At 34.3% G+C, this 23,881-nt stretch overlaps 4 protein-coding genes across 5 annotated transcripts in view; 1 reads left to right on the forward strand and 3 right to left on the reverse strand.

The window, feature by feature from the left end:
• Positions 1 to 23,881, forward strand: part of LOC140052221 (probable ATP-dependent RNA helicase DHX40) — a 61,256-nt gene that overhangs the window by 18,864 nt on the left and 18,511 nt on the right. The window contains exon 18 of one of the 2 annotated variants that reach the window (XM_072097689.1): positions 16,216 to 16,320. The exons of the other annotated variant lie outside the window; for it this stretch is intronic. The gene's annotated coding sequence lies outside the window, so the exon portion shown is untranslated. Of the gene's footprint in view, positions 1 to 16,215; positions 16,321 to 23,881 lie in introns of those variants that run through there. 2 annotated transcript variants of the gene reach the window in all.
• On the reverse strand, positions 351 to 12,319 carry LOC140052153 (macrophage mannose receptor 1-like). The gene is made up of 16 exons (XM_072097590.1): positions 12,250 to 12,319; positions 11,475 to 11,729; positions 11,142 to 11,267; positions 10,048 to 10,326; positions 9,716 to 9,847; positions 7,907 to 8,161; positions 5,666 to 5,791; positions 4,993 to 5,271; positions 4,585 to 4,716; positions 3,249 to 3,503; positions 2,384 to 2,509; positions 1,918 to 2,196; positions 1,540 to 1,662; positions 1,266 to 1,325; positions 951 to 1,053; positions 351 to 589 (listed from the first exon to the last, which is right to left on the reverse strand). The coding sequence occupies exons 1-16, from the start codon at positions 12,302 to 12,304 to the stop codon at positions 487 to 489; spliced, it is 2,688 nt and encodes an 895-aa protein (XP_071953691.1). The 5' UTR covers positions 12,305 to 12,319; the 3' UTR covers positions 351 to 486.
• LOC140052366 (uncharacterized) lies at positions 15,997 to 20,403 on the reverse strand. Its single transcript, XM_072097913.1, has 11 exons — positions 20,168 to 20,403; positions 19,662 to 19,787; positions 19,219 to 19,332; positions 18,818 to 19,078; positions 18,331 to 18,456; positions 17,822 to 18,100; positions 17,424 to 17,534; positions 17,241 to 17,309; positions 16,971 to 17,018; positions 16,658 to 16,760; positions 15,997 to 16,429 (listed from the first exon to the last, which is right to left on the reverse strand). Exons 1-11 carry the CDS (start codon positions 20,220 to 20,222, stop codon positions 16,327 to 16,329), a joined length of 1,395 nt encoding a protein of 464 aa, XP_071954014.1. The 5' UTR covers positions 20,223 to 20,403; the 3' UTR covers positions 15,997 to 16,326.
• Positions 20,517 to 22,459, reverse strand: LOC140052531 (C-type lectin-like). The gene is made up of 4 exons (XM_072098143.1): positions 22,404 to 22,459; positions 21,880 to 22,134; positions 21,372 to 21,497; positions 20,517 to 20,676 (listed from the first exon to the last, which is right to left on the reverse strand). The coding sequence occupies exons 1-4, from the start codon at positions 22,453 to 22,455 to the stop codon at positions 20,531 to 20,533; spliced, it is 579 nt and encodes a 192-aa protein (XP_071954244.1). The 5' UTR covers positions 22,456 to 22,459; the 3' UTR covers positions 20,517 to 20,530.

A 23,881-nucleotide genomic window follows, 5' to 3' on the forward strand; every position in this document is an offset into this window, starting at 1 on the left:
ATAGTTCAGGATTAAATATGAATGGTCAATACTTCAGGATTAAATAGGATTGGTCAAATACTTTAGGAATAATTATGATTGGTCAATACTTCCGGATAAACTAGGATTGGTCAATACTTTATAATGATTAGTTAACAGTCTGGATAAAACGTTTGATATTATTTTTTATAGGCCTACTTATTCCTAGAGATGACCTTTTTGTCGAAATATTGAATCGTAACACAATGGCGTGTATTTTTTACTTTTCGGTGTATTTATACGTTAGGTCTGATAATTTAACTAATATGTGGACGATTCTCTTACAATTACTCAATAATGCGAGAGAGATTTGGACGAATACAATGTTTTTTTCGCTACAAAAAAAAAACGTTTTTATTTAAATCAATAAATTTACAACAATCATAATTTTGCAATGCGCTTCTAGATGACATTTGAGACATACAACATGTATGAACTCAGTAATGTGAACATTTGGACCCAGATGTTTCACAAGAGAAACGTTGTTGGAGTTTCATCAATCACCTCTTTATTGACTTCCATTTGCATTTGATTTGAAGACTCTATTTCATTAGTAGGCTTGTGATCTCGTCTAAAAGAAAAATAGTTATAATATTGAGTTACGTAGTTTCAACAATTTTTAGAGTACAGCCGTAAAAATGAAAGGCCATTGGACTTAATTCGTAATTGCGCGTAATGCTTGCGTGTCTCAACGAGGTTATGAGGACGAAAATATTACATTACAGCAAAAGGTTTGTTCAGTCAATGTATATATACATATATACATAGGTTTAGCAGCAGCAGACGATAATTTTTGTTGTATTTTGGAAGCTCTCATATACGCGCTCAATGCTGATAGCCTACTGGTCATTTTAGTAAAAACGTGGGAGGCATTTGTGTTTTGAAATTTAAAAATTAAGGAATTAATACTTCAGTGACGTTTACATAGTTACCTTGCAAGTTTAATGATTATACCTATAAGGATTACAACTGTAATTACTAGGCATACCACAGTCACTGTCACGTAAACTTGGCCATTTGAATTCTCAATTGTACCTTAAAAATAGAATAAGTGATAAATTCAATGGCTTTATATAAAAGTCAATATTTGTACCAAACTAGAATTGAAACGAGGAGTAAAACAAAATGAGGAATAAAACAAGTAGGTATTATCTCCTTGTTCACATCAGAACTTACACAACCTCCTCTACATGTATTAAATCACATAATTCTTTATTTGTGGTCCAAATGCGCAATCATGTTGTTACCTTTGTTGCTTGAGTGTTGTGCTTCGGCTTCTCTGACATTATTGCATGTGGTGTTGACACCTAATATTTACATGTAAAAATATATTTAACCAAATTATATCAACGTGCGAATTATTTATTAAAAATATAGCCTATGACGTCTCTGTAAATTGACTTAAAACAAACAAACGGAAAGAAATATCGTGTTGAAATGGTGATAGACGAGGCAATATTTGTTTTATTATTTGTCAATAGGCCTAATTGATGATTTATAAAAGCAAATTCTTTAGCCTACTTGTATTATTGCTTGTTCCACATGTCAATCCACTAAATCCATCAGAACAAATGCAAGAAAACAACCCATCGTCTGATGTTTTCATTTTCCCGCCATTTTGGCACTGGTTGTATGATTTTACGTCTGTAAGAACAATGAATTCAAGAAGATTAGCAGGCCTATTCACCTTTTGGTAAAAGAACGTACGTCATACCCGTGCCGAATTCAGCCTTAGTAGCAGAATGCTAAGTTACATTCCCCAGATGGTTTGTGCATGCGCACTAGTAGCCGGTAGTGAATCGCTTTACTGCTGTTACTGCTACGCATGTGCAATCAGAAATTAGCTGCAAGAAACTTCCCACATTGTACAATGCTATATAAAAAAACTGCTATACTAACTTGACACTGTTATTTTGAACGAGCATGTGTTTGAACGTTCAGCCATATCCGTAGCCGTGTACTCGACATTGATTGTTTTCCCTAAAACTCCATTTGGTATTTCAATTACTTCACCAGGAGAATGAGAATTACTGGTACTGGAGAAACAAGCGGAATCGTCTGTCCACACTGGAGGTTGCCAAAACACATTTACTGTTCTTTCATTTGGTTTTGTGAGGAGATGGATATCTTCTGGACAGGTTGACCCGTATGAAGGTGGTTCTTGGTCTTCAAAATTACCTAAAATTGACAAAAATATTGATTTTAAAATGTGAATACCATAAGATATGAAGCATGTTAATTGTTTGAAGGTAGTTTCTAGTTCACGTATGTTTCAAAGAATGGTTCAAAAATTATTTTCCATAAGGCATGATTCTATCGTTTGCCCCCGAAATAGTAGTAGTAGTAGTGGTGTATATCCGCTTACTTATTTCACACACGTATGCGAAATTCATGCTACAAGGAACATCATTCCATTTGTCTGAATGCGTATAATCAAGCTCTACACAATCTTCACCGTGTCCATAATTATTTGGTTCACCGGCTCCAAAATCTGTAAAAAACATCATATCATCATAAAAGTATACCGTAACAGTTATATATGCATTATAGTTTTATATTTAAAAAAAAACGATGTAGAGTATTTTAGAAATACTCTAGAAAATAAGATAGGATAACTTGGTTGACATGTTTGCTTTTAACGTCACCAACTAATTTGTCTGTTAATTGGTCAATTGGGTTTTTATTTGAAATATCTAGTGTTTAAATTTAAAACCGTTAATTGCTCATCTACAAATTCCCTTGTTTCTTTACTTCCCGACATGTAAACAGTGAGTGGCCAAGCGGTTAAGAGTGGAACCGTAATACCTTGCCATATTAACATCGGAAAGGGTTCGAGCCTCACTCGTTCCATGGTTCTGGTGGTAAAACGAGTCTTTTCGGATAAGGACTATAAACCGTAGGTCAGTGTACACATCTAGCTCATGTGCACCTTAAAGAATCTAGTACATCTTTCGAGACGAGTAGGGGGTTACCCCGGTGTAGTATTATACACACAGCTACTGTCACTCATCAAGAGTTGATTGCCAGTATACGCTGTTTAGGGTCACCCTCTATAAATAAGGTGAAATAAAAAATAAATAAATAAAATAAAACAGTATATAATCATGATGATTAGGCTACAACCTGATACAACGTTAATACAAACATCCTGAAATCTTTAAAACACAGAAATACTGCTGAAGCTTTTATGATGCAAAAGTGTGTTGCCCAAGACGACGCCAAATACGTACTTTTATATTGACTGCATTCTTTCGAGACCCATTTAAAATTCGTCTCATTCTGTACATCCGATATACCTAGCCATAGATCACTTCGAGTAGGATTGTTGGTGTAAAGAAAGTCATTTTCTGCTTTGTTCCTGACCACCACTAAATCTGCACCTAGGTCCAAACAGTTTGACCTAGCGTCTGACCAGGACGTTTTCGTTGCCTCAAATTTGTAACAGCTATCTTGAAACGAAACCCAGCCTTCTTGACAGGAAGATACTGTAACGAATAAAGAATTTATAAAAAAAAATACAATAACAGGATTCTAATATTGTTTATTGTATTGTGTGCGTATTTTTCTACACCCAAACATCCGTAGACATTTTTAGAGAGAGAAACGTCGAATGTCCTCCTAATATTGAATACATGCATTCGCCATAGTCGATGATCCATAGCTGATATTTATTTTACATGGATTTTTAGCCTTGCATGCTTTACCCCAATCTACACCCTCGTGGTGTATTGAATCAGGAATATGGTCGTCATGGGATATAATTAAAGAACAGAGCAGCTAATAATAATAATTATACCTGTGCAATTGCAGTGCATATTAAAGAAAACACTAAATTTGTAAATGTAGCCATGGTTCAGCGATATCCAAGAGTGTGCATACCCGGTTGTTTTTCCCGATGTACATTTCAGTATTAGGCCTATCTGTGGTAGGTACCAAGTAGCCTTATTGTCTTTTTCCTTCCGATATAGATCGATTAGAAACTGATTGACGTCAGCGTATTTAAAATAGTAAAATCATTATATTTCATAGCATTGTACATGTTATCGACATTTTTGCGATTTTCCACAATTTTGAAATTAAGTCTTTAAACAAATCCTGTACTATTGGAATACATTTTCTATGTAGAGAATGGAAGTAAGTCCTTAAAATATCCCAGCAAAGGAAATTGGTCTAATAATATAAATGACTAAGAACTGTGATTATTGATTATTAAAATATTTTTTTTTGCTGCAATCTTTAACGATACAATTATATTATGTGTGTATTGTGTGTGGATATCTGTTATTTGTGTTCATCTTATTTATAAAAATAATATATGCTGTATCGTTTATTTCTAAGTGTGAATAACAAATAAACAAACAGTATACTATTTTTCTAGCACACATACTGTGTATCATTGATAGAAATATATCCATGGTATGTGTTAAACTGTAATAATAAAGTCTAATGTACATATAATCTTTAGTTTACACTGCGCATGTTCGTCGTGAATATTATTGCGATTAAAACAGGATTAATTTGTCAGTTAAATTGATTTGCCCACGAACAGATTTCTATTTAACCTACCGGTGCTATTTGCTGTTGCGCATGTCCGTCCACTAAAACCATCAGGACAAGTGCAAGAAACCAATCCATCGTCTGATGTTTTAATTATCCCGCCATTATGGCACTGGTTATACGATTCTAAATCTGTAAAAACTATGTTTAAAAAAAAAAGAAAGATCAGTACATTGCTATGGTAAGGTAGTGTAGTCCAATATGCCTATACAGAGATCAATAAAAAAAACCCCTTGTTCTAGAAAAACACCTGCTCGTACCGATTGGTAATTATGGAAATGGGTTTGATTCCATCTAATTTAAAACCTCGCCAGGACAATTCCAGTCATTTTGATGCCCCATAGATGATTTGTATAACGGAAAAACGTAGGCCTACAAACTTTCTGTCCTGCAGTATAATACTTTAAAACTACTAACTTGACACAGTTATTTTGAATGAGCATTTGCTTGAACGTCCAGCCATATCCGTAGCCGTGTACACCACATTGATTGTTTTTCCAAAAACTCCAATTGGTATGTCAATTACTTCACCAGGAGAATGGGAGTTACTGGTACTGGATAAACAAAATGAATCGTCTGTCCACACGGGAGGTTGCCAAAACACAGATACTCTTCTTTCATTTGGTTTAGTGAGAAGATGTATATCGTCTGGACAGGATGACCCGTATGAAGGTGGTTCTTGATCTTTAAAATGACCTGAAATTTATTATAGAAACACAGAGTTTTAGAATATATATTATTCTCCAAAACATACCAAATAAGGATATAAATAATAAATTAAAGTGTTAATAGGCCATTTTGTAGTTTAATAAGGTTATTCACTTTCACCGTACCGGGAAGTGCAAAACTATAGTTTGTAGTCCAACTATGTGAACATTAAATGTCTTATCAGCAGAAACAGTTTTACAAAATATTTCTTTAAGAGTACCGGTATCTATTACTATATCAATCATTTTAAATTTTAGGCAGCGCTTCACAAGTTTTCTGTTTTTGAGTTTCGCCGCTCTTATTTATAATTAATTTATCACAAACTTTTTAAATAGAAAAGAAAGAGAAATACAAATGTTATAATAATAAAATCTCCGCTTACTTAATTCACACACATATGCGTATATCCTGCTACAAGGGATATCATTCCATTTGTCTGAATGTGTATAATCAAGCTCTACACAATCTTCACCGTTTCTATGATCATTTGGTTCCCCTTTACCAAAATCTGCATAATCACCAAAAGAAATTAGTTAACCAATACCCTTCACAAACTGAATTACTACAGGCCTATTATATTTTTAAATGATAGGCCTATTCAATTCAATTCAACTTTATTTCAGACAAACTGTCCATATGAAACATATAAATACAATAAAAAACTAGAATTTAATTCGTCACTTTGACGAATTATAGGTGATCATTTTTATCATTTTAATAAAATTAACATTTTTTAAACATGCATGTACGTTAACATACGATCGTTAAAAGTTGATGTACGCCATCCTATGACATGATTGCATATACACTTATAGTGCTGAGTTCTACGTATGTGTCATACAATGTACAGTATATACTGTATATCTATATACAGTGTAGCATAGGTGAAATTACGGGACTCATATCGTGTTCTAATTTTTTGGTATGATGGAATTTTCAAAATAAACTCGAAGATGACAATTTCGAAAGATAATGAATTGAGCAAATAAATATAAGGATTGGAAGAAAATTTGACACGTAGAAGCGCAATGCGCGGTCTTTGAAATTTGTATAACTTTGACTAAAGAAATTTAAAAACTACTTTTTAACTTCAACTGGCCATATGATAACATCACAACATCCGATAGGCTTAATTTTAATATGAATTCATATCTACATTTCATCAGCTTTCATAATAACTTATAATCTTCAAGGTCACCTTTAATTCTGAAGAGCTATAAGATATTCAAATGTATGGTGTAGCTGAAATTACACGACCTAGGTTATTCAAGTTTTTACGAGTGATGACGTCATCAAAATAAAAATGTTGACAACTCATTAGAAGAATAATTAATTGAGCAAGCACATACTAAAAGTTGTGCGAAAATCGGGCTCAAATAACGGAGATGCGCTCTATTGAATGTGATAACCCACACAAAAAGAAAAAAATTCCTAATTTTTAAATTCAAGTGGCCATTTGATGACGTCATACCATTTTGTACGTCTAATGTGTATATACATTTGTATCTACAACTTATTGGCTTCCATAATAAGTTAAAAAAATTGGGGGTCATCTGCCATTCTGAAGAGTTATATTCATTTTAAAAAGTCCTTATTTTTTACCATTTTTAGCACTTTTGTTAGTTAGTGTGCACATTTTGTCATTTTTAACGTGCTCGTATAGCGTTATTTTAAGTCGGAATGGACTCAAAATTGGTGAATGTACTGAGGATTGTGAGTAGAATGTGATTTATACATCAAATTTTATTTTTTACGCATTTTAAGAATCGTGCGCACAAAAACGCATTTTTGCGCAGTAATTTTTTGAAACGCGCAAATGGCCTAATTCATGCTCTAAATTGATCAAAACCTAATTTTGCGCGTTTTAAATTTTTAACGCGCGATTTCACGTGCATGACCTTGAAACGCGCAACTTTTTATTTGCTAATATTTTTACCCTTGACCTGAAGTTTACCTGTAGTGAATTTCATTAATATGTCATAATGAATTATGGAGATATGATTGATAATGTGATTTCACAAAATGGCGTATAAATGACGTCACGGATGAGTGATCACGCTGGAAAGCTGATTAGGATTAAGTTATATTATTTGAAAGATATTCTGAAATTTTGGTAATCATTGACATTAAACTTTTTGAGATAATTGTTACACAAAATAGTGTACAGAAACAATAAAAAGAAAAAAAAAATAATAATAATAATAAAGATTTCATACAATAACAATAGGTGATCATTTTATTCTAAATGATCACCTAATAATACAAAGCATTATGTGACAACCGTCATGGAGAGAGGACTAATAATTATTTGTTGACATATAGTGCCTCTTAAAATACAAGTATATGACAAGTATATTAAAAAAAAAAAAAAAGAAACTTTAATCAATTAAAATGTAAAAGAATTAATATTATTTATGCATCTAAAACATTGAATGGGATTACTCCCGTTCTGTTCATCCATGATTTTATAGATAAGATAAGAAGATAAAACCACTACTAATAAACTCGTTCACACAAGATTTAATGTTCTTGCTGCTACTTTAAACCACTTGAAAAATAAGCGTATAGGGTCTAAACAGGTCTAAAAATATATTTTATTAGATATTACTAGGTTTATACGCACTTTTATATTGACTGCATTGTGTCGATACCCATGTAAATTCAGTCTCATTCTCCCTATCTGATAAGCCTAGCCATAGATCGCCAGTTGTAGGATTGTTAGCATAAAGAAAGTCATTTTCTGCTTTGTTTCCGACCACCACCAAGTCTGCACCTTGGTCCAAACAGCTTGCTCTAGCGTCTAACCATGACCGTTTTGTTTCCTCAAATTTGTAGCAACTGTCTTGAAAAAATAACCAGCCTTGTTGACAGGAAATTTCTGTAAGGATTAAAGGATAAAAAGAAAGAAAATCACGCTACTAATTTCTAATATATGTAGAACATTAACTATGATTTATTTAACATATTTGTCTGTCTCCTTGCCGTTTATAGGCCTAAAAGTCAAGACAAAATGTATCTACTACTTATTTCAGCTTTATACGCTATTTTTTTTCATTTGTACTTTTAAATGTTTTTTTGTTATATTTAAAGATGTATTGTCCCCCAAAAGATGAAAAATGAAGATTAATTAAATCAGACTTAGAATAGGGTATTTTGTAGTTTTAATAAAGTTAATCACTTCCGTAGAAAAAAGGTTTTCACTTATAAAATGATAAAATAAATGGTTAAATTTAACCAAAAACCCATTGGCTGGCAGCCAATTTGACCATTTTTTGCTTTAAATTACAGTTTTTTCAGGTAAATAATTTTTTTTTCGATCCAATTTTTCGTCAAAGTGGATAACTATTATGTTACACTAAAATGGCATATTCAACAACAATTTTGTTAAGAATTATTTTTTCAGGGGGACAATACATCTTTTCTCTTTAACTCTTTTCCTCCCATATCTTGTATTTTAAGTGTAAAGAACCTTATATAACAGCATATTTTAGGGGGATTGTTAACACTTTCTAATGTATAATATTCCATTTTTAGTCGCGTGGAAGCGACTCTATAGTTCACTATGTCGGTCGGTCGGTCTGTCTGTCTGTCTGTCTGTTGGTCTGTCTGTCGGTCTGTCTGTCGGTCTGTCTGTCGGTCTGTCTGTCTGTCGGTCCGGTATCACTATGCGTTTTATCGCTTTATGACCTTATCTTGATATCAGTTTAATCTAGCTAAGTCAATTTTTCACAGAATATTCCTTATGGCCAGGAATCGATGTGGTTATGTTTTCACGGTGCGCAATAAAAAATTACGCGGTCTACGCACGATTTAACGAAATCACGTTTGTAATCATATCTTAACAACCATGAATCACAATTAAATAAAATTTGGTACTCATAAATTTCAGGGCATAAATCATCATATGGCAATACAATTACGTGCGTAGCGCATGTAACGCATGCGTTAGCGCGCTTAAAATTTTCAAAATTTATTTTCGATGAAATAAGAGTACGTTTCAGGCAATTTTAAGCGTTTACAAAATTGCCATGAGTGCGCAGATTTTTGCGCGCGCACTGCGCGTTAAATGTTATTCCGCACTCTTTTTGCCCGATTTCTGTTTTCTTGACTTACTTTTCAACTCGAAATTACGTTATACGAGCACGTCAAAAGTGACAGGCTACGCACGTGTAAATTAAAAAAATATAAATGTTTTTAAACATTTCAACATTTTTAAACATGTTCAGTAATTTCGGTCAGTATAGTTCACTAAGTCGGTCGATCCGTCTGTCTGTCGGTCTGTTTGTCTGTCGGTCCGGTATCACTATGCATTGTAGCACGCGACTTAATGGCTGTTGGCCTTGTTTTTATAACGTTTCCCAAAGATTCATGCATTTATTTTTCAGTTTTATAATTGAACCTTAATCCTGAAAACGATTTGTCGTCAACCTACCGGAACTTTTTTTTGTTTCACATGTCAATCCTGTAAATCCATCAGTACAAATGCAAGAAAGAAGTCCATCTTCTAAAGTTTCAATCATCCCGCCATTTCGGCACTGATTATACGATTCTACCTCTGTAACAACTATATATATTAAAATAATTTAAAAAGATTAGTACGTTTCTGGGATTTGTTAAACAATTTGATTTAGTCCAATATGCCTACATGTATACAGAGCAGGCAATTTTGGTTAAATATGTGTAGTGCTAACAATTCCTGTATTTATATATCATTATGGATATACATTCTATTATGCATTGTTTGTGTTAAACTGCTATACTAACTTGACACTGTTATTTTGAATGAGCATGTGTTCGAACGTCCAACCATATCCGTAGCCGTGTACTCGACATTGATGGTTTTCCCTAAAACGCCATTTGGTATTTCAATTACTTCACCAGGAGAATGAGAGTTAGTGGTACTGAATAAACAAGATGAATCGTCTGTCCACACGGGAGGTTGCCAAAACACAGTTACTTTTCTTTCTTTTGGTTTTGTGAGAAGATGAATATCTTGTGGACAGGTTGACCCATATGAAGGTGATTCTTGGTCTTCAAAATGACCTGAAATTAATTAAAGGTAGATTTTTGGAAATAATACCGTACCGTACTGTTTTACACACTTAGATGCATAGTATATAATATGTAAAATTCCCAACTGTTGTAATGAATGAAATAATAATGAAAGTTTAAAGATGTATTGTTCCTTTAAACACAATAAACGAAAAAAAAAAACATATTCTAAATTTAAATTAGCCATATCAAAGTAAGTTAAGTCGAAAATTCGAGCCAAAAACAACAAGTCACGGTTGAGGAGATGTTTTCACACAGGTCGCGAGGAAGTTTTATGATTATGCATACAGAGTAGCCAAACAAGCGCGTTGCATTATGAGATATGTTTTGATCGAAAACATTGACTGGAAGTTAAAGTTATTTTTTTTTTAAAACGTCTGTATTTCGGTTAAATATTTTTTTTTTCGACTAATTTTTGGTAAAGTTAATAACTATTATGATACTTCAAAATGTCCCACTTTTTTTCGAAATATTAAACAAAAAGCTTTTGTTGAATTAGTCAAAGGGACAATACACCTTTAAATTTGCGTGTGCTGATGAAAATGACATTTTACATGCAGAGAAACCCACAAACCTACTAGTAAAAACAAACAACAACAAAGGGAAGAATTCTATATTAGGGTTTGTCCTCAAAGTAGTAGTGATATTAGAGAGCGTTCGATTTGTGACGACTCACGACCAAACTACTTCACATGCACATATGGGGATATTGACACAGATTTGATGGTTTTTTGGTCCAAGGTAGAAGGTAGGTCGTCGGTCGCAAATCGAAAGTGTCCTATAATTAATACAGTATATGCTCTTACTTATTTCACACATATATGCGAATTTCCTATAACAAGGGTAATCATTCCATGTTTCGGAATTTCTGAATGTAAGTACCACACAGTCTTCCTGGTTATTGTAATCATTGGGTTCACCCGGATGAAAATCTGTAAAAACACCAAAGAAATGTTTATTAGATAGGCTTAATATATAAATTTACAGGGTGATATATTGAACATAAACTTAAATAGCCAATTTTGAAACGTAAACATCTGCGGAAATATGTGACAATGAGAAAAGTCGACCAAACCGAGATTCGAACCTGAAACTATGTCTAAAAACGTTATTAAATGTTACCAGGTTCATATACGTACTGTTATATTGACTGCATTCTGTCGAAACCCATGTGAAGTTAGCCTCACTATCCAAATCCGATAAGCCTATCCACATAGCGTTTCCCATATGATTGTTAGCATAAAGAAAGTCATTTTCTGCTTTGTTTCTAACCACCACTAAGTCTGCACCTAGTTCTGTACAGTTTGATCTAGCGTCTGACCAGGACCTTTTTGTCGAATCAAATTTGTAACAGCTATCTTGGAACGACAACCAGCCTTGCTGACAGGAAAATACTGTAATGATTAAAGTATTTAGAAAGAAAATACGTTATTAGACTTATATGAGAGGTACTTTAGTTCTTCAGAAAACCAATAGTATTGTATGACCCAAAGTCTCCGGCACGAAAAAGTGCTTTCATCGAATTTAATTAGAAACATTATGACATTACAAGTCCGGTAGCAGAATGTTGTGATAATTGTCATGCCAACACTCAAATTACGTTCAGGTGCATTAGCTATACGATTAAATGCTAATATTTAATATTTGTCGATGTCTTGTCATTGTAAAGCTGACCTTGATGAACTATTTATTTTGTAGCCGAAAAAATATCTTAACTTTTACAGTGAACCTCCTAACTTCGTCAGTGATGAACTTGATAGGTACAGTAGGGCTAGATTCTGAGAGAATGTTAGAATGCCTATTTTGTTGTATTTTCAGAAATTTTTAAAATGGATTACACCAATATTCGTCCTCTCTTCATGTGATAATAGACAAAATAAATAAGAATATGTATAAGATAGTTTCCATACCTACCTTTAGCAACTGCTGTACTTATAAATAAGAACACCAGGGTTGTGGATGTGGTCATGGTGATGCGGTATCAAGCAATGTGAATATTCCCTGGTGTGTCTAATATATGTAATATTTAAGACTGTTCCAAGTAGCATATTATTATCTTTTCCCTCCGGTTAAGATTGAAATCGGTGGACGTCGGCTTATTTTCATAGCATCTGTTTTCTGGGAATTGTGTTTTGGCCTAACATAACCCTAATCAGAATAATATTCATTGGTAATGCGGAGCCTATGTCTTGTATATACAATGTGAGCTATCTCCAATAATGTTGCACGTACAGTTAAAATTACAATATTACTAGAAAGACAATGCGCTTAGAATGTGCACCCACTCACTCAATAGATAGACATGACGATGCGCTTAGAAGGTGCACCCACTCACTCAATAGATAGACATGAAGATGCGCTTAGAATGTGTACCCACTCACTTAATAGATAGACATGACGATGCGCTTAGAATGTGCACCCACTCACTTAATAGATAGACATGACGATGCGCTTAGAATGTGTACCCACTCACTTAATAGATAGACATGACGATGCGCTTAGAATGTGCACCCACTCACTTAATAGATAGACATGACGATGCGCTTAGAATGTGCACCCACTCACTTAATAGATAGACATGACGATGCGCTTAGAATGTGTACCCACTCACTTAATAGATAGACATGACGATGCGCTTAGAAAGTGCACCCACTCACTTAATAGACATGACGATGCGCTTAGAATGTGCACCCACTCACTTAATAGATAGACATGACGATGCGCTTAGAATGTGCACCCACTCACTTAATAGATAGACATGACGATGCACTTAGAATGTGCACCCACTCACTCAATAGATAGACATGAAGATGCGCTTAGAAAGTGCACCCACTCACTTAATAGATAGACATGGCGATGCGCTTAGAATGTTCACCCACTCACTCAATAGATAGACATGGCGATGCGCTTAGAATGTGCACCCACTCACTCAATAGATAGACATGACGATACACTTAGAATGTGCACCCACTCACTTAATAGATAGACATGACGATGCGCTTAGAATGTGCACCCACTCACTTAATAGATAGACATGACGATGCACTTAGAATGTGCACCCACTCACTTAATAGATAGACATGACGATGCACTTAGAATGTGCACCCACTCACTCAATAGATAGACATGACGATGCGCTTAGAATGTGCACCCACTCACTTAATAGATAGACATGACGATGCGCTTAGAATGTGCACCCACTCACTTAATAGATAGACATGGCGATGCGCTTAGAATGTGCACCCACTCACTCAATAGATAGAAATGGCGATGCGCTTAGAATGTGCACCCACTCACTCAATAGATAGACATGACGATGCGCTTAGAATGTGCACCCACTCACTTAATAGATAGACATGACGATGCGCTTAGAATGTGCACCCACTCACTTAATAGATAGACATGACGATGCGCTTAGAATGTGTACCCACTCACTTAATAGATAGACATGACGATGCGCTTAGAATGTGCACCCACTCACTTAATAGATAGACATGACGATGCGCTTAGAATGTGCACCCACTCACTTAATAGATAGACATGACGATGCACTTAGAATGTGCACCCACTCACCTAATAGATAGACATGACGATGCGCTTAGAAGGTGCACCCACTCACTTAATAGATAGACATGACGATGCGCTTAGAATGTGCACCCACTCACTCAATAGATAGACATGGCGATGCGCTTAGAATGTGCACCCACTCACTTAATAGATAGACATGACGATGCGCTTAGAATGTGCACCCACTCACTTAATAGATAGACATGATGATACGCTTAGATTGTGCACCCACTCACTTAATAGATAGACATGACGATGCGCTTAGAATGTGCACCCACTCACTTAATAGATAGACATGACGATGCGCTTAGAATGTGCACCCACTCACTTAATAGATAGACATGACGATGCGCTTAGAAAGTGCACCCACTCACTTAATAGATAGACATGACGACGCGCTTAGAATGTGCACCCACTCACTTAATAGATAGACATGACGATGCGCTTAGAATGTGCACCCACTCACTTAATAGATAGACATGACGATGCGCTTAGAATGTGCACCCACTCACTTAATAGATAGACATGACGATGCGCTTAGAATGTGCACCCACTCACTTAATAGATAGACATGACGATGCGCTTAGAATGTGCACCCACTCACTTAATAGATAGACATGACGATGCGCTTAGAATGTGCACCCACTCACTTAATAGATAGACATGACGATGCGCTTAGAATGTGCACCCACTCACTTAATAGATAGACATGACGATGCGCTTAGAATGTGCACCCACTCACTTAATAGATAGACATGACGATGCGCTTAGAATGTGCACCCACTCACTTAATGATAGACATGACGATGCGCTTAGAATGTGCACCCACTCACTTAATAGATAGACATGACGATGCGCTTAGAATGTGCACCCACTCACTTAATAGATAGACATGACGACGCGCTTAGAATGTGCACCCACTCACTTAATAGATAGACATGACGATGCGCTTAGAATGTGCACCCACTCACTTAATAGATAGATATGACGATGCGCTTAGAATGTGCACCCACTCACTTAATAGATAGACATGACGACGCGCTTAGAATGTGCACCCACTCACTTAATAGATAGACATGACGATGCGCTTAGAATGTGCACCCACTCACTTAATAGATAGACATGACGATGCGCTTAGAATGTGCACCCACTCACTTAATAGATAGACATGACGATGCGCTTAGAAAGTGCACCCACTCACTTAATAGATAGACATGACGATGCGCTTAGAATGTGCACCCACTCACTTAATAGATAGACATGACGATGCGCTTAGAATGTGCACCCACTCACTTAATAGATAGACATGACGACGCGCTTAGAATGTGCACCCACTCACTTAATAGATAGACATGACGATGCGCTTAGAATGTGCACCCACTCACTTAATAGATAGACATGACGATACGCTTAGAATGTGCACCCACTCACTTAATAGATAGACATGACGATGCGCTTAGAATGTGCACCCACTCACTTAATAGATAGACATGACGATGCGCTTAGAATGTGCACCCACTCACTTAATAGATAGACATGATGATACACTTAGAAGGTGCACCCACTCACTTAATAGATAGACATGACGATGCGCTTAGAATGTGCACCCACTCACTTAATAGATAGACATGACGATGCGCTTAGAATGTGCACCCACTCACTTAATAGATAGACATGACGATGCGCTTAGAATGTGCACCCACTCACTTAATAGATAGACATGACGATGCGCTTAGAATGTGCACCCACTCACTTAATAGATAGACATGACGATGCGCTTAGAATGTGCACCCACTCACTTAATAGATAGACATGACGATGCGCTTAGAATGTGCACCCACTCACCTAATAGATAGACATTTTGTGAACATTTTCAAACTGATAAGTTTCAAACTGTAAAGTTCGGTTTTAATCTAAACTCGTTACATGTCACCTCCTCTCATATGATACAGTATACACCCTCGATTGTTGTAAAATAAAATTGATGAAAAGTACGGTACACTATTAGGAAAGATTTATTTTAATATAAAACTTAATATTATATACAATGTAATGCATATACAATAACACAAGAAGTATATAAATTGGATATAGTAAAAATATTAGTAAATATTGTACAATTCGCTTTACTCATATAATGCGGTCAGAGGGGTTTGAACGAGTACCATGTGTGTTTTACAAACTTTTCATATTGACCTTTTGTATTTTTTAACAAAAACAGATTTGCAAAAACCATAATTTCACATCAAATATAATTCATATTTTATGTATAACTTGTTGCTATCGTTTTTATCTATTTATGTTTTTATATAGCCTACAGTACAGTACAGTTTTGTTTCTCCCACTGATGCCAGTCGCATCCAAGAGGCAGTCTTCTCTAGCATCCAAATATATGCTGGGTCCGACTGTTGAAGGGCCTATGTTTCACAAGAGAAACGTTGTTGGATTTTCATCAACCGTCTCTTTATTGACTTCCATTTGCATTTGATTTGAAGACTCTATTTCATTATTAGGCTTGTGATCTCGTCTAAAAGAAAAATAATTAAAATATGGTGTAACATAATTTCAAAAATTTTCCACGTATAACCGGTAATTGAACTTAATTCGCCGTAATTGCGCACAGTGCTTGCGTGTCTCACGAGTTTATGAAAATGAAAATATGTTTTTAAATTTTAAAAATAACAAATGAATAGTTTAGTGACGTTTACATAGTAACTATAATGAGATATTAAATGATATACTAATCTATATTTACCTTGCAAGTTTAATGATTAGACCTATCAGGATTATAAGTGCAATTACTAGGCATACCGCTATCACTGTCATGTAAACTTGGCCATTTGAATTCTTAATTTTACCTTTAAAAAAATAATGTATGATACAATGTCTTGATATAATAATCAATGTTTTGTGAACTAGGAATTAAAGGAGGTTTACTATATCCTAAGAAACAAGATCTTGTCTCCTTATTGTCATCAGAACCTACACAGGGATGATACGTTGGTCTTAAGCACATTGTTGCTCCATTTGATGATGGATTTGATGACACATTCATTTTATCATGTTACCTTTGTTGCTTGAGTGTGCTTCGGCTTCTCTGTCGTTATTGTCTGTGCCTAATATTAAAATGTTAAAATAAGGTTTAAAAATATAAAATACAAATTGACAATTTAAATTGTGGCAGCTCTGCAAAATTAACAAAAACCATTTTAGCAGAAAACTAGTACTTATATGTGTTCGGTATTTTGTAAAATAAATACATTGACTTGATGTTAAAATCAATATTACCAACAAATTAGAAATGAATCGAGAATTTTGTCTGAGGAACAATACTGTACCTTTGTTGTTTGAATATGCTTCGGCTTTTCTGTCACAATTGCATGTATTATTGACGACTACAGTTATGTCTGCAAAGTGGTTGAAAATTTCATGTTAGAAGGCGTGGGTTCTAAGCCGATATTTTGACTTATTTTTGTTTCATTTTGGTAATTGGAAAAAGTTTTCTTAGCTTTATAGCCTACCGGTGCTATTTTTTGTTTCACAGGTATATCCGCTAAATCCGTCTGTACAAATGCAAGACAAAAGTCCATCGTCTGATGTTTCAATTTTCCCGCCATTTTGGCACTGGTTGTCTGTAACATCAAAATCAAAAGAATTTAAAAAGATTAGCACGTCTAATGTTTGTAGAAAAAAGGAAAATTGCAAACTCCCTTTGCTAGAATAATCTTGTTATACTTGACTGATCAATAATGAACCTATTTTTACATGCAAATGTCTTACTGGTAATTTACTGCTGTTACCGTAGTTTATTTCAATGATTGAGAGACAAAGGAAGCCATCCATCTAACTTGATATAGTTTTAAACATGCTCAATTCTACATTATATGCCTTTTAATAGATTTAAAACTGCTATACTAACTTGACACTGTTATGTTGAATGAACACGCATTGGAACGTCCAACCATATCCGTAGCCGTGTACTCCACATTGATTGTTTTTCCTAAAACTCCATTTGGTATTTCAAATACTTCACCAGGAGAATGAGAGTTAGTAATACTTGAGAAACAATAGGAATCGTCTCTCCACATTATAGGTTGCCAATACACACTTACTCTTCTTTCATTTGGTTTTGTGAGAAGATGAATATCATGTTGACAGGATGACCCGTATGAAGGTGGTTCCCGGTCTTCGAAATTATCTAAAATTAATAAAAGGTAGATTGTATGTTTTACGCGCTTCGGTGTGGATCAGTGCATTTATGTTAATCGTTTGATGAAAGGACCTGTAATGTGGGTTATGTTTGTGATGTTCGCATAAACATTTTGCCAGGGCAGAAGTATAGATATGTGTATGCCATTTGAATTAGTATTGGTAATTGGTAATAATTATATAGTAATAATAGTAATAATAGTTGACATCGTCCCTTACTTATTTCACACACATAAGCGCATTTTGTGCTACAAGGAAAATCATTCCATTTGTCAGAATGTGTACAATCAAGCACAACACAATCTTCACCGTGTCCATAATTATTTGGTTCACCGGCTCCAAAATCTGCAAAAACAACATATAGATAATTATAGCCTAATACAATTACATACACACACACCCGCTGAATGTTTTTACTACAGAACTATGCCATACTAAGTACGCCCTGTTTAAAAAAAATGAAGTATTCATAAATCTTAGAACCTGTATAATATAAGAAAGATAGTACCGGTTTTAAAAAATAGAAATTATAGATTAATAACTTCGTATTGTAAAGAAGTGATATAGCATTACAATTAGATACCCAGGGTTTTCCTTAAAAGTGCTTTCCGACACGCAAACAACGAGGCTGATATTCTTTCTACACATGTCCACGTCATTAATATGTTACTACTGAAGATTCACAGTACGCTATAGGCCCACTTACTTTTATATTGACTGCATTCTTTCGAGCTGACCCATGTGAAGTCAGCCTCACTCTCCACATCCGATATACCTAGCCATAGATCGCCACCACCAGGATTACTATTAGCGTAAAGAAAGTCATTTTCTTCTTTGCTCCTCACCACAACCAAGTCTGCATCTTGTTGCAAACAGCTTATTCTAGCTTCTGTCCAAGACTTTTTTGTTGCCTCAAATTTATAACAGCTATCTTGGAAATATAACCAGCCATTTTGACATGGAGATCCTGTAATATAATGATTAAAAGAATTTAGAAATAAAAATGTGTTATCAGGAAGGCATCATTCCGTTATTGATGGTAAACTAATAATTCATTCATAGGCATGATTTCATTTTAGCCTATATCCACCTTTCTCTTTAACTTACCGGCACTAGTTTTTGTTTGACATGTCACTCCACTGAATCCATCAGTACAGATGCAAGAAGACGATCCATCGTCTGATATTTTAATGATGCCACCATTTTGGCACTGATGAGATTCTATGATTCAACAATGTTGATAAGGAATTTAAGAAGGTTAGTACGTTTCTACAATTTGGTCATGGCGTATTGAACTCCGTTATTTTAATAATTTCAGCCAAAAGAATCCCAAACACTTTTAAAATATATCTCTAAAAATAATTGTACTATAATAACGTATCGCCTGAATGTATGTAAGAACGTTCAATGTGGGTTATATTTGTGATAGAGTTTGGATTCGCGTATGATTTGTTAATATTTAAAAGGGAATTTATATTATAAACAGAGAAGTTCACATAAGATAGAAAAGAGCACACGTGTACTGTAGTAATAATTATATCTCAACTTACGTAATTCACAAACATATGCAAATTTCATGCTACAAGGAACATCATTCCATTTGTCAGAATGTGTATAATCAAGCTCTACACAATCTTCACGATTTCCAGAATTATTTGGTTCACCTTTTCCAAAATCTGTACAAACACCATACCATTAGCAACAATTTAAAATCCACTCTAATTGAGACTATATAAGTATACTAAATTTTCATTTTAGAAAACATTAATCAATCTATAATGTAAGAAAGTATTATATGGGGAAATATTAAATATACAAAATAAAACATAATAATTATTAACATTATTTTTATTTTGTTTAAAATTTAATTGGATACCCAGGTATAACATTGCCGTTATTTCTTCTCTAAAACTTCTGTTTATGAAGAACACCAATGAACACTATGGCATACCGCATTAAAACATTGTTAAACACTTTAACAGGTTGGCATAGTATGGTATATTTCGTCATGGTCAAAAATAAAAGTCATTCAGTTTTACCAGGTATATATACATACTTTTATATTGCGTTTGTTCATTCCTGACCCATATAAAGACAGTCTCATTCTTCATATCTGATAAGCCTAGCCATAGATCGTTCCCCGTAGGATTATTAGCGTAAAGAAAGTTATTTTCTGCTTCGTTCCTCACCACCACCAAGTCTGCATCTTGTTGCAAACAGCTTATTCTAGCTTATGTCCAAGACTTTTTTGTTGCCTCAAATTTATAACAGTTATCTTGAAACGATAACCAGCCATTTTGACATAGAGATCCTGTAATATAATGATTAAAAGAATTTAGAAATAAAAATGTGTTATCAGGAAGGCATCATTCCGTTATTGATGGTATACTAATAATTCATTCATAGGCATGATTTCATTTTAACCTATATCCACCTTTCTCTTCAACTTACCGGCACTAGTTTTTGTTTGACATGTCACTCCACTGAATCCATCAGTACAGATGCAAGAAGATGATCCATCGTCTGATATTTTAATGATGCCACCATTTTGGCACTGATGAGATTCTATGATTCAACAATGTTGATAAGGAATTTAAGAAGGTTAAGTACGTTTCTACAATTTGGTCATGGCGTAGTGAACTCCGTTATTTTATTAACTCCGTTATTTTGATAATTTCAGCTGAAAGAAGCCAAAACACTTTAAAACATATAATATCTCTAAAGATTTCTAAAAATAATTGTACTTTAATAACGTATCGTCTGAATGTATGTAAGAACGTTCAATGTGTGTTATATTTGTGATAGAGTTTGGATTCGCGTATGTATTGTTAATGTTTAAAAAGGAATTTATATTGTATGCAGAGAAGTTCACATAATAATAATAATAATAATAATAAGCTTTATTTAATCACGGATACTTAACTCAACTAAAAGTTGTTTTTCAGTAAGACCGTGCTCAAAGGAAAACACCAACAAAAATAAATGTAAAAAGCAAATATCAAATCAAGTAATAAAACAATTACAGAAGCAAAAAAAAACAAAAGCAGATAATAAAACAATTACAATAAAATAAAACAAGGATACACTTACTAACTATAAAATTAAATAATACACTACATTTAAATAAAGCTACATGAAATTAGCAGTTAACAGTTTCTTAAAAAGAGAGACAGAGTTCACATTTTTAATATCTTCATGTAGCTCATTAAGATAAGAAAAGAGCACACGTGTACTGTAGTAATAATTATATCTCAACTTACGTAATTCACACACATATGCAAATTTCATGCTACAAGGAACATCATTCCATTTGTCAGAATGTGTATAATCAAGCTCTACACAATCTTCACGATTTCCAGAATTATTTGGTTCACCTTTTCCAAAATCTGTACAAACACCATACCATTAGCAACAATTTAAAATCCACTCTAATTGAGTCTATATAAGTATACTAAATTTTCATTTTAGAAAACATTAATCAATCTATAAATGTAAGAAAGTATTATATAGAGGAATTATTAAATATACAAAATAAAACATATTAATTATTAATATTATTTTTATTTTGTTTAAAATTTAATTGGATACCCAGGTATAAAATTGCCGTTATTTCTTCTCTAAAACTTCTGTTTATGAAGAACACCAATGAACACTATGGCATACAGCATTAAAACATTGTTAAACACTTTAACAGGTTGGCATAGTATGGTATATTTCGTCATGATCAAAAATAAAAGTCATTAGGTTTTACCAGGTATATATACATACTTTTATATTGCGTTTGTTCATTCCTGACCCATATAAAGACAGTCTCATTCTTCATATCTGATAAGCCTAGCCATAGATCGTTCCCCGTAGGATTATTAGCGTAAAGAAAGTTATTTTCTGCTTCGTTCCTCACCACCACCAAGTCTGCATTTTGTTGCAAACAGCTTATTCTAGCTTCTGTCCAAGTCTTTTTTGTTGCCTCAAATTTATAACAGTTATCTTGAAACGATAACCAGCCTTCTTGGCAGGAAAATACTGTATAATTACAAGAATTTAGAAAGAAAAACACGATTTAGAAAAAAAAACATGTTATTAAGTTTGGTTCCCACTGGACGCAACGCAGGGGCGTAAGGGCATCGCAAGGGCGTAAGCGCATCGCAAGTTTGTTGTGACGATCATGCCAACACGGACAATGCATGGCTTGCAAGTTCATTGGTCGATCATCCATATTCCAATCAAGTTCTTATGGTATATTGAATCGTGTCATGATAAATAATTATGGACTTAATAGTAATTAGACCTACCTGTAGTGCTGGTGAATATCAAAAACACAACCATATTTGTAGATGTGGCCATGGTGTAGCGATATCTAAGAATGTGAATACTTGTTTTCTAATGTTTAGCAATATGCTTTTCCGTGATAGATATCAACTATCCGTATTGTCCTTTTCCTTCCGATATAGATTTAGCAGACTGACGTGATCTTATTTGAAACAGTAAGCCTAAAATCCTTATATATAAAATCATTATAATACTACACTCTCAATTTTTAGTCGCGTGGACGCGACTCTATAGTTCACTATGTCGGTCGGTCGGTCTGTCTGTCGGTCCGGTATCACTATGCGTTTTAGCACGCGACTTATGGCTGTTGGCCTTGTTGCAAAATAAAATTGATGAAAAGTACACTATTAAGAGAAAGAATTAGTGTAATATATAAAACTTTATTTTTAAATTTAATGCATATACAATAACACAAGAAGTATAACATTTGATATAGTAAAACATACTATTAATAGATTTAATTATTATTGTGGACACGAGAGTTTCAACTTCTTCGAGTACCACGTATGTTTCAATAACCAACTGTTTAAGTTCAACTTTTCATTAACAGCAGGTTTGCAAGAATTTCAAGTATCATGTCTCACTTGCTAATATCCTTTTCATGTATTTATCTATTATATGTTTGTTTACATTGTTTTCTTTAGAGAGAAAGAACAATTTATAAGCACAGTATTATTTTATTATTTTTTCTTTGAATTGGCTAATCAATTACACATTTATTACAATGCAGTGTGCTGCATAGCAAGCAGAAGGTTCCGGGTTTGAATCTTGGTTGGTGTGACTCTTTCTCATTCTCACAGATTTCCTCATCTTTATCGTTTCAAACTAATTAATTAAATTTCAGTATATCACCAGGCAGTTTAGAATTCATGTTCTGTGCCTGATGTTTTTATATATACATTTGGAGATACAGGAGACATCCAACATGTAGGACTATAGAGATGTAGGAATATGTATGTAGATGTTTCACAAGAGAAGCGTTGTTGGAGTTTCATCAATCACCTCTTTATTTGGTTCCATTTGCATTTGATTTGAAGACTTTATTTGGGTGCTAGGCATGCAATTTCGTCTAAAAGAAAAGGGGTTAGTTTAAACAAAATGTTTATAACCTAACAAATAACTGTCCAAAATTTCACCACCATGTTTGAGTATTCGACGGTTATAATTTAATTTCTAGGCCTAGGTATACACCTTTGATGGCTGGTTCCAATTAATAAGCGTCGGCCTTACAATGTAGCCAATATGTGTAATCGGGTTAGCAGCAGACGCTAAAAATATAGTTACTACAAGCGTCGGCCTTACAATGTAGCCAATATGTGTAATCGGGTTAGCAGCAGACGCTAAAAATATAGTTACTACAAGCGTCGGCCTTACAATGTAGCCAATATGTGTAATCGGGTTAGCAGCAGACGCTAAAAATATAGTTAGGTCCATTTTGCAA

The sequence above is a fragment of the Antedon mediterranea genome, chromosome 1 (genome assembly GCF_964355755.1).
Source record: "Antedon mediterranea chromosome 1, ecAntMedi1.1, whole genome shotgun sequence".
Taxonomy (NCBI): domain Eukaryota; kingdom Metazoa; phylum Echinodermata; class Crinoidea; order Comatulida; family Antedonidae; genus Antedon; species Antedon mediterranea.